The 13925-nt window shown below is 36.8% G+C and overlaps 1 protein-coding gene across 5 annotated transcripts in view; it reads right to left on the bottom strand.

Annotated features, from left to right (window-relative positions):
• Positions 1–13925, bottom strand: part of ZFAND4 (zinc finger AN1-type containing 4) — a 149809-nt gene that overhangs the window by 45697 nt on the left and 90187 nt on the right. For all 5 annotated transcript variants that reach the window (XM_066349628.1, XM_066349629.1, XM_066349630.1 and 2 more), the window contains one exon: positions 13569–13755. In XM_066349628.1, the coding sequence (XP_066205725.1) occupies positions 13569–13755 (187 nt within the window). The remainder of the gene's footprint in view (positions 1–13568; positions 13756–13925) is intronic.

Raw genomic sequence — 13925 nt, 5'->3', positions numbered from 1 at the left:
AAGGGAATGGCAAATTCAAAGTAATGCAGAACAAGAGCCTACAACCAAGACTACTTTATCCAGCAAGGCTATTGTTTAAAATCGAAGGAGAAATAAAAAGCTTCCCAGACAAAAAACAACTCAAGGAATTCATTACAACTAAACCAATGCTGCAGGAAATATTAAGGGGCCTGCTGTAAACAGATCAAAGTGGGAAAAAAATATCGCAAAAAAGAAATACAGCTTTAAAGAATAAAATGGCAATAAACAACTACATACCAATAACAACCTTAAATGTAAATGGTTTAAATGATCCAATCAAAAGACATAGGGTAGCTGCGTGGATAAGAAAACAGGACCCATACATATGCTGTCTACAAGAGACACACCTTAGAACAAAAGATACACATAGATTGAAGGTAAAAGGATGGAAAAAAAACATTTCATGCAAATGGAAATGAAAAAAAAGCTGGGGTAGAAATACTTATATCAGACAAAGTGGACTTTAAAACAAAGGATATAGTAAGAGATAAAGAAGGCCACTACATAATGATAAAGGGAGTAATCCAACAGGAAGATATAACTATTATAAATATCTATGCACCTAATATAGGAGCACCTGAATATATAAAGTAGACTTTGATGGATTTAAAGGGCAAAATCAACAGCAATACTATAATAGTAGGGGATTTCAATACCCCACTAACATCACTAGATAGATCCTCAAGAAAGAAAATTAACAAAGAAACAGCAGACCTGACATAAGAGAAATACAAAATATTGTAAGAAAATATTATGAAGAACTGTATGCCAAAAATCTAGACAACCTAGATGAAATGGACAAATTCCTTGAAACATACTATCTTCCAAAAATCAATCTGGAAGAATCAGAAAACAGACCAATGACACCAAATGAGATCGAAACAGTTATCAAAAAACTCCCAACAAAGAAAAGTCCGGGGCCTGATGGCTTCACAACTGAATTCTACCAAATATTCAAAGAAGAACTAATTCCTATCCTTCTCAAACTATTTCAAAAAATTCAAGAGGAAGGAAGACTTCCAAGCTCCTTTTATGAGGCGAGCATAATTCTGATTCCAAAACCAGGCAAAGACAACACAAAGAAAGAAAAATATAGGCCTGATAAATATAGATGCTAAAATTCAACAAAATATTAGCAAACGGGATCCAACAATATATGAAAAAAATCATACACCATGATCAAGTGGGATTTATTCTGGGGAAGCAAGGCTAGTACAACATTCATAAATGAATCAATGTGATTCATCACATAAACAAAAAGAAGGGGAAAAACCATATGATAATTTCAATAGATGCAGAAAAAGCATTTGATAAAATCCAGCACCCATTCATGATCAAAACTCTCAGCAAAGTGGGAATACAGGGAACATACCTCAACATGATAAAAGCCATCTATGAAAAACCCACAGCCAACATCATACTCAATGGGCAAAAATTAAAAGCAATCCCCTTAAGATCAGGAACAAGGCAGGGGTGCCCCCTTTCACCACTCGTATTTAACATAGTCGTGGAAGTCCTAGCCACAGCAATCAGACAAGAAGAAGAAATAAAAGGTTTTCAAGTTGGAAAAGAAGAAGTAAAACTATCATTATTTGCAGATGACATGATATTGTATATAGAAAACGCTAAAGTCTTCGTCAAAAAACTACTAGACCTGATAAATGAATTCAGCAAAGTGGCAGGATATAAAATCAATAGTCAGAAATCAGAGGCATTTTTATACGCCAACAATGAACAGTCAGAAAGAGAAATTAAGGAAACAATCCCCTTCACTATTATAACCAAAAAAATAAAGTACCTACGGCCCTGGCCGGTTGGCTCAGCGGTAGAGCGTCGGCCTGGCGTGCGGGGGACCCGGGTTCGATTCCCGGCCAGGGCACATAGGAGAAGCGCCCATTTGCTTCCCCACCCCCCTCCTTCCTCTCTGTCTCTCTCTTCCCCTCCCGCAGCCAAGGCTCCATTGGAGCAAAGATGGCCTGGGCGCTGGGGATGGCTCCTTGGCCTCTGCCTCAGGCACTAGAGTGGCTCTGGTTGTGGCAGAGCAATGCCCTGGAGGGGCAGAGCATCGCCCCCTGGTGGGCAGAGCGTCGCCCCTGGTGGGCGTGCCGGGTGGATCCCGGTCGGGTGCATGCGGGAGTCTGTCTGACTGTCTCTCCCCATTTCCAGCTTCAGAAAAATACAAATAAATAAATAAAATAAATAAAGTACCTACGAGTAAACTTAACCAAGGAGACTAAAGACTTGTACTCGGAAAATTACAAAGCATTGATTAAAGAAATCAAGGAAGATACAAACAAGTGGAAGCATGTATCGTGCTCATGGTTAGGAAGAATAAACATCATTAAAATGTCTATATTACCCAAAGCAATCTATAAATTCAATGCAATACCAATTAAAATACCAATGACATACTTCAAAGATATAGATCACATATTCCAAAAATTTATATGGAACCAAAAAAGAACACGAATAGCCTCAGCAATCTTAAAAAAAGAAGAAGAAAGTGGGAGGTATCACACTTCCAGATATCAAGTTATACTACAAGGCCATTGTACTCAAAACAGCTTGGTACTGGCATAAGAACAGGCATATAGATCAATGGAACAGAACAGAGAACCCAGAAATAAACCCACAGCTGTATGGACAACTGATATTTGATAAAGGAGGTAAGGAAATACAATGGAGTAAAGACAGCCTCTTTAACAAATGGTGTTGGGAAAATTTGACAGCTACCTGCAAAAACATGAAACTAGATCACCAGCTTACACCACTCACAAAAATAAACTCAAAATGGATAAAAGACTTAAATGTAGGCTGTGAAACCATAAGCATCTTAGAGGAAAACATAGGCAGTAAGCTCTCCGACATCTCTCAGAGCAATATATTTGCTGATTTATCTCCACAGGGAAGTGAAATAAAAGACAGGATAAACAAATGGGAATATATCAAACTAAAAAGCTTTTGCACAGCTAAAGACAATAAGAACAGAATAAAAAGACAAACTACACAATGGGAGAACATATTTGACAATACGTCTGATAAGGGATTAATAACCAAAAGTTATAAAGAACTTGTAAATCTCAACACAAGGAAGACAAACAGTCCAATTAAAAAATGAGAAAAAGAAATGAATAGACACTTCTCCAAAGAGAACATACAGATGGCCAATAGGCATATGAAAAAATGCTCAACATCACTAATCATTAGAGAAATGTAAATTAAAACCACAATGAGATATCACCTCACACCAGCCAGAATGGCGCTCATCAACAAAACAATACAGAATAAGTGCTGGCGAGGATGTGGAGAAAAGGGAACCCTCCTGCACTGCTGGTGGGAATGCAGACTGGTGCAGCCACTGTGGAAAACAGTATGGAGATTCCTCAAAAAATTGAAAATCGACTTGCCTTTTGACCCAGCTATCCTACTCTTAGGAATATACCCCAAGAACACCATAGAACGGCTCCAAAAGAGAAATGTACCCCCATGTTTGTGGCAGCATTGTTCACAATAGTGAAGATCTGGAAACAGCCCAAGTGTCCATCAGAGGACAAGTGGATTAAAAAGCTTTGGTACATATATACTATGGAATACTACTCAGCCATAAGAAATGATGACATCGGATCATTTACAATAACATGGATGGACCTTGATAACATTATACGGAGTGAAATAAGTAAATCAGAAAAAACTAAGAACTATATGAATCCATACATAGAAGGGACATAAAAATGAGACTCAGAGACATGAACAAGAATGTGATGGCAACGGGGGGATGGGGCAAGGAAGGAGAGAGGGGGAGCGGAGGGGAGGGGCACAAAGAAAACCAGATAGAAGGTGACAGAAAACAATTTGACTTTGGGGAAGGGGTATACAGCACAATCAAATGTCAAAATAATCTGGAGATGTTTTCTCTCAACATATGTACCCTGATTTATCAACGTCACTGCATTAAATTTAATAATAAAAAAAAAGAAAAAAAATATGGTTTAGGAGGAAAAATAAATGGGGGTAAATATCATAATCTAGTGTTACCGAAAATTCTAGTAGAGCTGAACTTTTCTGAAGTCAGTACATCATTCCCACAGAATGATCTGATTTCATTTTCTCAGCCAAGACTGGTCCCTGTGCAAGCTCGACCACAAGCCGATCACACTTCCATTAACCAGAATAAAAAAGTGATTGGCATAGAAGAGATGTCCAATTTTTATTCATCTTGAGAGGATTCTCACCAAAGGAAAAATAAAAGGGAACTCATATACAAGTGTCATCAGAACATTTTCTGTTCTTAAAGAACAAAGAAAACAACAAAACAATAAGTGACTTAAGATTTTTCTGTGTGTTTAGAAAGGTAACCACCTGCAATAGCATAAAATTTTAAATGAACAAAGACACTCCAGACTAGTCATGACACAAATTATTAAACCTGTAAAACATTTCAAGTATCGATTAGTCATTGTGGCATTTGTTCATATCTTAACATAGTTGTTATGTGGGGCCCCTTCCCTCTGACTGCATAATGCAATGACACTCCTCATACTATCTTCATATTTATACTTACATGTCTATCTTTCCTTCTCACTCCACCATATAGATCAGTGGAAAGCAATTATTGGGTTTTTTCACCTTCCTAGTCTTAGTACCTGGCACAATGGTTGGCACATATTCCAAAAATGTTTGTTGAAATGAACACAAACATTATTGAGATTCCGCTTTTCCAATAATCAGAAAAGTAAAATGGTAAGGGTTTGAAAAAACACAAGCTCACCATATTTGAAGAATGACTAAGATTTTAAACAGAGCAGAAAAAGAATGCATGTTAGTTGTCACTGTGGCTGGTTTACCACTAATGTATCTATGCTAAAGAACATGAGGGTTAATAAGATTTCCTGCTCCATGTAGTTGTAAGAATAAAAACAATTTAGGAAAGCCTTACTCAAGCATATTCCACAACCCTTCTGCAGCACACACTACTATCTCACAGAGGCAACATAGAGGGTGACTAACCACACTCCTATGGTGAAAGAGATAACAGTTTGAAATTGAGGTTTGATTACATGTACAGCAGGCATGACTACAAGGGAAAATGGCAGAAATTGATCCCATAACCAATCCAGTCGCTAGTGTGTGCTATGAGACCATTACTTCTACCTATTGTAAAATGCCTACTACCATATGAAAATTGACACAATGAGCACAACACTAAATTAACAATATTATCATTTACTAAATGCTTACTCTGCCAGGTACTTTCCATATATTATTTCTAATCTTCACAAAAACTATGTAAGATGATATTATATCCCATTTTATAAATAAAACTACAGTTGAGAGAGGTTAAGGAATTTTGTTTAATGACCAGAAAGCTAATAAATAAGTGGTGAACCTAAGATTCAAATCCCTCATCTGTCTGACTTCAGAGTCTACCCTTTACATGACTTCCTGTTGCTTTCCCAGGGACTAAACAACAGACCTTAACCATATCATGCTTATGTGCCCAAAAAGGAACAGAACTTATTAGTATGTGAAGGATCTTATTTTGAGGTTAACTATACCTGAAATGCAGAGTTAAATGGAGATTTTTGCCAGTTCACCCTTGGAGTTGGAAGGAATGACTCAAGTATACTCTACACTTGATCGACTCTTTTGCAATATTTTATTTATTGTTTTGAAAGATACAGAAAAAGGGAGAGAGAAAGGGAGGGAGAGAAGGAGGGAGAGAGGGGAAGAAGGAGGAAGGGGGAGAAAAGGAGGAAGAGAGGGGAGAGAAGAAGGAAGAGGAGAGCAGGAGGAAGAGAGGAGAAAGAAGGAGGTACAAAGGGGAGAGAAGGAGGTACAGAGAGGAGAGGAGGAGGAAGAAGAGAGGGGAGAGGAGGAGGAAGAGAGGGGAGAGGAGGTACAGAGGGAAGAAGAGCAGGAGTGGGGGGAGAAAGAGAGTGAGAAACATTGGTTGTTCCACTTATTCATGCATTCATTGGTTGATTCTTACATGTGCCGTGACCAGAGATGGAACCCACCAACCTTGGTGTATTGGGACGATGCTCCAACCAGCTGAGCGACAAGGCCAGGGCTACCTTACATTATGTTAACTGTATGTACTTCTCTATTATACCCTATGGTATTTTACCTTTAACTACCCATATTGAATACTGAAAGAGGTTTCTGACTCAACCTTCCTAAAAAAAATAAATAAAAATAAAACCTCATCCTTTACTGTTTTCTCCTGTGTGTGTGTGTGTGTGTGTAAAAAAGTACAACCATGATAAATATTTCATTAGATACATTCTAGAGGATTAAAAACTTTTAAATTCACCTAATATTTTTTAAATAAGCACATTACTGTTTTTCCCCCTCATAAAGCATTGATTCATGAGATCAGTTAGAAGCCAATCAAAATTTTTTCTAGTTAGAAAAATATAATTACACTAAGGTAACATAAAAATTTACAAATTTAATCCAAAAATATCCTTCTTTATATTTAAATATTGTAAATAACTTTTGAATTTCTAAATTTTTCCTTTTTTTCACAGGAGAAAATAAAGTTTTAATATACATGGGAAATTAACATAAGCATAAAAATTCCCTAAATATTTTCTTAAATGCTTATATTTAACTTTTTCTAAATCTTTTAATCTAATAATATGATGAAAGAATAAGAGATGAACAACTATATAAGTTATTTCAAAATGAATATTGTCATCACCAAGCCAAGTCTCCCTGTGGCTTTCACAAACAAGTGACCAGTTAATTCGGTCTTGCTATGCCCCCTATCTCTTTCCACTTAAAAAAATAGGAAGGTGGCATGATTAACTAAAAATGATTGATACTAGATTCTCTGTTTGGATGAATCAAATAAGCACCTAATTCTCTGTGATGATGGACTTAAGTATCAGTTTAATGGTTTGACACCAGTAGTTTTATTATAATTTTTTTTTAAGCTCAGGGCTGACACTGAATTTTTCTGAATGAAAAGAACTGCCCTCTGCTAATATCAAACACTGAATGCCTTTATAAATTAGCTCTTTGCTGTGGACTTGATAATGTTTCTTGGTGAATTCCACCTAAAATTACAAGGTAAAACAGTACTTATGTGAGATTCTTACACTGTGGTAACGTCATTTTGACAACTAGCATTACTGAACCCAGGTAATGTAATGCTTTCAAAAGTTAAAACCTTAAGCGAGATCTCATTAGAGAGAGAGGAAGGGGGAGAGAGACAGAAACAGTACTCCATTTCTACATGTGCCCTGACTGGGGACTGAATGGAAACCTTTGCGTACCAAGACAAGGTTCTAACTAACGGAACTATCCAGCCAAGGTACTCCCAGAAGTATTTTTATACCTTACTGCAAGTTGATCAAAATTTCCATATTTAAAAATCTATTTAAATTTGGAATTAATTAAGGAGCTCCATCTATCTTAAAAATGAAAATAATTAATCTGCAATGTAATGACATGTTTAAAGGTAAACAGCAAAAGATGCTAATAGAATTCTATAAACACCTTCCAAGTGATGAATATGTTCAATTATAATCATACACTCATTAACTTTTTTTTTTATTTATTCATTTTAGAGAGGAGAGGGAGAGACAGAGAGAGAGAGAAGAGACAGAGAGAGAGAAGGGGGGAGGAGCTGGAAGCATCAACTCCCATATGTGCCTTGACCAGGCAAGCCCAGGGTTTCGAACCGGCGACCTCAGCATTTCCAGGTCGACGCTTTATCCACTGCACCACTACAGGTCAGGCACATTAACTTTTATTAATATTTGGTTGTACCTATCTATGTGAAAAGAAAATGTTCCAAGATAAAATACATAAAATCTCATTACAGATCAATAATAAACAAATGAACTTTTGCAACTGATTTTGCAAATTTGGAAGGCAAAACTGGCTTTCTTCCTCAAATATTATTGCCACAAAAAAGAATTCCATTATTCTCATTAATAGAACTGAATCATGCACACACACACAAAAGTTCTTATATTCTCAATTTTGTCAATAAAAATCTTGTGGAAAGAAGTTTTCTCTCATTATATAAGTACTTTCCCTTGATTTTATCTCTTAGCCTGAAAATCCTAAAATAGTTATTATATGGCCTTTTATAAAAAAGTTTGCTGCCTACTAATTGAAGCATAGGCAAGATGAATTTCCTTCAAGGTATAGACAGAAAAAGTTTTCTAGGCCCCTTTCTCATCCATTCTATTTCGTGTCCAATTCTGGTAGATGAATAAAAAAGGAAAAGAGAGAGATTTTTAAAATTACCTTGAGAAGAACAATAATACACTTTTAATTGAAATCCACAGCAACATTTGAGCTATGTCTAAAACACAATAGAAGTCAGCTGAGGAAAAATTACAGTAAAAGGAGAAAATGATATTTCAAGCAAAGGGGAAAAATTGCATAATGAAAGAAACCTGAAAAACTGATGATGTGGGTAGTAAAGGGTCATACCGGCTCCACCAGGGAGTTTACATTCACTCCTTCAGTAAAGGAGAGCCAAGAGGAGGTGTGTTTAAGAAAGAAAACCAAAAGAGCAGTGAGCCAGCATGTAGAGACTGGTATAAAGAAACTACTCACAGCCCAATGAAGAGATGCTGGGTTAGGGTGTAGCTCTCACTGCTTCCTCTTCTCAGCTTCACACCCAGATGTTCACACCATGTTTGCAGTACTAACCAGATCCTGACACATTAGTGTCAGCAGTCAACACCCACTTTGTTACAGTCTGCTCTCTGGCCACAAAGAAGCCATCTAATCTTTCTGCCACACTACACTCTGTGGTGGGCAGACTCTTAAAGCAGGGGTCCCCAAACTTTTTACACAGGGGGCCAGTTCACTGTCTCTCAGACCATTGGAGGGCCGGACTATAAAAAAAACTATGAACAAATCCCTATGCACACTGCACGTATCTTATTTTAAAGTAAAAAAACAAAACAGGAACAAATACAATACTTAAAATAAAGAACAAGTAAATTTAAATCAACAAACTGACCAGTATTTCAATGGGAACTATGCTCCTCTCACTGACCACCAATGAAAGAGGTGTCCCTTCCGGAAGTCGGTGGGAGCCGGATAAATGGCCTCAGGGGGCCGCATGCGGCCCGCGGGCTGTAGTTTGGGGACCCCTGTCTTAAAGCAATCCCCTGCAGCAAAAGCAGTAATAAGAAGGAAGTTCATATCACTACAGGCTTATATGAACAAACAAGAGAGAGCCCAAGTAAACCACTTAACTTCACATCTTAAGGAACTAGAAAAAGAAGAACAAAGACAACCCAAAACCAGCAGAAGAAAGGAAATAATAAAAACCAGAGCAGAAATAAATGATATAGAGAACAGGAAAACTATAGAAAATAATTAATAAAACAAAGAGTGGTTCTTTAAAAAGATTGACAAACCCTTGGCAAGACTCACTAAGGAAGAAAGAGAAAGGACTCATATAAACAAAATCCAAAATGAAATAGAAGAAATCACTACAGATATCATAGATATACAAAGAATTATTGTAGACTACTATGAAAAACTATATGCCACCAAATTTAACAATCTAGAAGAAATGGATAATTCCTAGAATAATACTATCTTCCTAGACTGAGTCATGAAGAAGCAGAAAGCCTAAACAGACCAATCAGCAGGGAAGAAATAGAAAAAACTATTAAAAACTTCCCCAAAAATAAAATTCCAGGGCCAGATGGCTATACTAGTGAATTCTATCAAACATTCAAAGAAGACTTCGTTCCTATTCTACTCTCAAAGTCTTCCAAAAAATTGAAGAAGAAGCAATACTTCCAAACACATTTTATGAGGCCAACATAACCCTCATACCGAAACCTGGCAAGGACGGCACAAAGAAAGAAAACTATAGACCAATATCTCTAATGAATACAGATGCTAAAATACTAAACAAAATACTAGCAAATCGAATACAACAACATATTAAAAAAATAATACATCGTGACCAAATGGGATTCATCCCAGAATCTGAAAGATGGTTCAACATACGTAAAATAGTTAACGTAATATACCATATCAACAAAACAAAGAACAAAAACCACATGATCTTATCAATAGATGCAGAAAAGGCATTTGATAAAATACAACACAACTTTATGTTTAAGACAGTCAACAAAATGGGTATAGAAGGAAAATATCTCAACATGATAAAGGCCATATATGATAAACCATCATATTAAATGGCATAAAACTGAGGACTTTCCACCTTAAATCAGGAAGAAGACAGGGTGGTCCACTCTCTCCACTCTTATTTAACGTGGTGCTAGAAGTTCTAATCAGAGCAATCAGACAAGATGAAGAAATAAAAGGCATCCATATTGGAAAAGAAGAAGGAAAAGTTTCACTTTTTGCAGATGATATGATCCTATATATCGAAAACCCCAAAGACTCCACAAAAAGATTACTAGAAACAATAAACCAATACAGTATTGACGCAGGATACAAAATTAATATACAAAGTCCATTGTCTTCCTATATGCCAACAACGAAACATCAGAAAACGAACTAAAAAAAAATAATCCTCTTCATGGTTGCAACAACAACAAAAAATACCTAAGAATAAACATAACAAAGAATGTAAAGGACCTATATAATGAAAACTACAAAGCATTGTTAAGGGAAATTGAAAAAGATACAGTGAAATGGAAAAATATTCCTTGTTCTTGGATAGGAAGATTAAATATAATCAAAATGGCATATTACCCAAAGCAATATACAAATTTAATGCAATTCCCATCAAAATTCCAATGACATTTTTTAAAGAAATGGAACAAAAAATCATCAGATTTATATGGAACTATAAAAAACCCCAAATAGCCAAAGCAATCCTAAGGAAAAAGAATGAAGCTGGGGGCATTACAATACCTGACTTCTAATTATACTGCAGAGCCACGACAATCAAAACAGCATGGTATTGGCAGAAAAACAGACACTCAGACCAATGGAACAGAATAGAAAGCCTAGAAATAAAACCACATATATATGGTCAAATAATTTTCGATAAAGGGGTCAACAACACACAATGGAGAAAAGAAAGCCTCTTCAACAAATGGTGCTGGGAAAACTGGAAAGCCACATGCAAAAGAATGAAACTCGACTACAGTTTGTCCCCTTGTACTAAAATTAATTCAAAATGAATCAAAGACCTAAATATAAGACCTGAAACAATAAATTACATAGGTGAAAACATAGGTACTAAACTCATGGACCTTGGCCATAGAGAACATTTTATGAATTTGACTCCAAAGGCAAGGGAAGTGAAGGCAAAGATAAATGAATGGGACCACATCAGACTAAGAAGCTTTTGCACAGCAAAAGAAACTGACAACAAAACAGACAGCCAACTAAATGGGAGATGATATTTTCAAACAACAGCACAGATAAGGGCCTAATATCCAAAGTATACAAAGAACTCATAAAACTCAACAACAAACAAACAAACAATCCAATAAAAAAATGAAAAGAGGACATGAACAGACACTTCTCCCAGAAAGAAATACAAATTGCCAACAGATGTATGAAAAGATGCTCATCTTCATTAGTTATTAGAGAAATGCAAATCAAAATTACAATGAGATACCACCTCACACCTGTTAGATTAGCTATTATCAGCAAGACAGGTAACGTGTTGGAGAGGCTGTGGAGAAAAAGGAACCCTCATCCACTGTTGGTGGGAACATAAAGTAATACAACCATTATGGAAGAAAGTATGGTGGTTCCTCAACAAACTTAAAATAGAACTACCATATGACCCAGCAATCCCTCTACTGGGTATATAACCCCAAAACTCAAAAACACTGGTACGTAAAGACACATGCAGCCCCATGTTCATTGCAGCATTGTTCACAGTGGTCAAGACATGGAAACAACCAAAAAACCCTTCAGTAGATGATTGGATAAAGAAGATGTGGTACATATACACTATGGAATACTAATCAGCCATAAGAAATGCTGACATCGGATCATTTACAACAACATAGATGGATCTTGAAAAAACTAAGAACTGCATGATTCCATACATAGGTGGGAAATAAAAACTAGACTAAGAGACATGGACAAGAGTGTGGTGGTTGGGGGGGGGGGGCGGAGGGAGGGGAGGGACACAAAGAAAACCAGATAGAAGGTGACGGGAGACAATTTGACTTTGGGTGATGGGTTTGCAACATAATTAAATGTCAAAATAACCTGGAGATGTTTTCTCTGAACATATGTACCCTGATTTATTAATGTCATTCCATTAAAATTAATAATATATTGATAAAAAAGCAATCCCCATGACTCCAGATCCCTGATGCTCATAGCCTTTATACTCTCCTACTCTTGAGTATAGGCATGACCTATGGTTCATATCCAACCAACAGAATAAAGCAAAGGTAAAAGGATTTTGCAGATGTAATTTAGGCTCCAAATCAGTTGACTTTGAGTTCTTCATAAAAAGGGAGCTGTGGGCAGCCCCAATAGCTACCATACAACCATGACCCTTAATCATATAACTACAAGGAAATGAACTATGAGAGCAATGTGAATGAGTTTGAAAGTAGATTCTCTTCCCCAATCAAGCATCTAGGTAAGAGTGTGCCTTTGCCAACATCATGCTCACAGAGCACCAGCTAAACTGTACCTAGACTCCAGACCCACAGAAACTGTCCTTCAGACTATGAGTTATCTTTCCTGTGAATGGCTTGCCACTAGTTCTTTATGTTGTGGATTAAATTTAGTTACCTGTAATACTGTTCCTTCCTTTGTTGCTTGGCAAACTCCTACTCCTCTTTTATGGCTGCTTTTTTCTGAGGTTGTCCCTGACTCCTAACTTTCAATCAAAATGAAGGCCTTTGCATCTGGTTTTCCAGAGATGTTGTTATCTTTATATAACAATTGCCAACTGTATATAACAGATACTATTCATAGCAGATCGTCTGTTCCATGAGGGAGGAATAATCACCTTTTTGACCCAGTGCCTAGTGTAGAGACTGGCTGCAAAATTCAGTAAATGTTTGGTGACTGAAACAAAAGGCAATAAAGAAGCAGAGGGAGGGTACAAAAAGTTATTGGTCACCTTGGCCAATTCCCTAATTGTTGTTTTGCCTAGGTAAATACCTTTAGGTTGTATCCTTCTGATTTTATAAGTGACATAACAACTCCCTCACTTTTATAGAGTAGGAATACAAAACTAGAGAATAACATTTATCCACTTTTAATCAGCAGAGTTAAATTCTAGAAAAAGATAGCAACTTTAGATTCAACCTTTCCCATTATGGTGAGGCTATATAACAACGCACTACTGTAACGAGCCTTTAGTAGGCATCTTAAAGTTTTATAATATTATAGAAATAAATCTTTTGCATGAAAAATTTTATTCCATAAAGAAGTTTCAGTTTTAAAAAAATTACTCTTCCAGTGTTCATGATATGAAGGACAATCTCAGAGCCACACACCTGGGGCTCCAGAGCAGAGGAACAAGGTGAACATGAAGGTGCAGGGAATGCATCGCATGACGCTCTCCTGTTCTAAGTGAGAGAGACAGATGAACACTTATTTACCTTAAAGATTCAGACACTGGTGTTAAAGTGCCATCTCCCCTATCAACTACACGAAAGAAGTTCAACTGTTCTCCTTCTCGGTACACCAAGTATGTCACTTGTTTGTTGCAGGACGTCTTCTCCCAGATCTCATCCTGACCAGGGTCTGCATACTCAGCCATCTCCCTAAGTGGGTCTTCCATAGGAGCTACAAGTGGAAAAATTGATGAACAAACTTTCAATTTACGTCGTGTTACGCAACTCAGTTCAGTGACAGGACCTAATGTGATGAATCTGAACAACAACCCCGTGTGTACAATATATACATGACAGTCTTCAAAGAAGTTTCTGGTCTTTTTTAGTTAATTCAGTGCTCTC

The sequence above is a fragment of the Saccopteryx leptura genome, chromosome 9 (assembly GCF_036850995.1).
Source record: "Saccopteryx leptura isolate mSacLep1 chromosome 9, mSacLep1_pri_phased_curated, whole genome shotgun sequence".
Taxonomy (NCBI): domain Eukaryota; kingdom Metazoa; phylum Chordata; class Mammalia; order Chiroptera; family Emballonuridae; genus Saccopteryx; species Saccopteryx leptura.
Note: the sequence above shows the minus strand (reverse complement) of the source record. Positions and strands in the feature narration are given on the sequence as shown.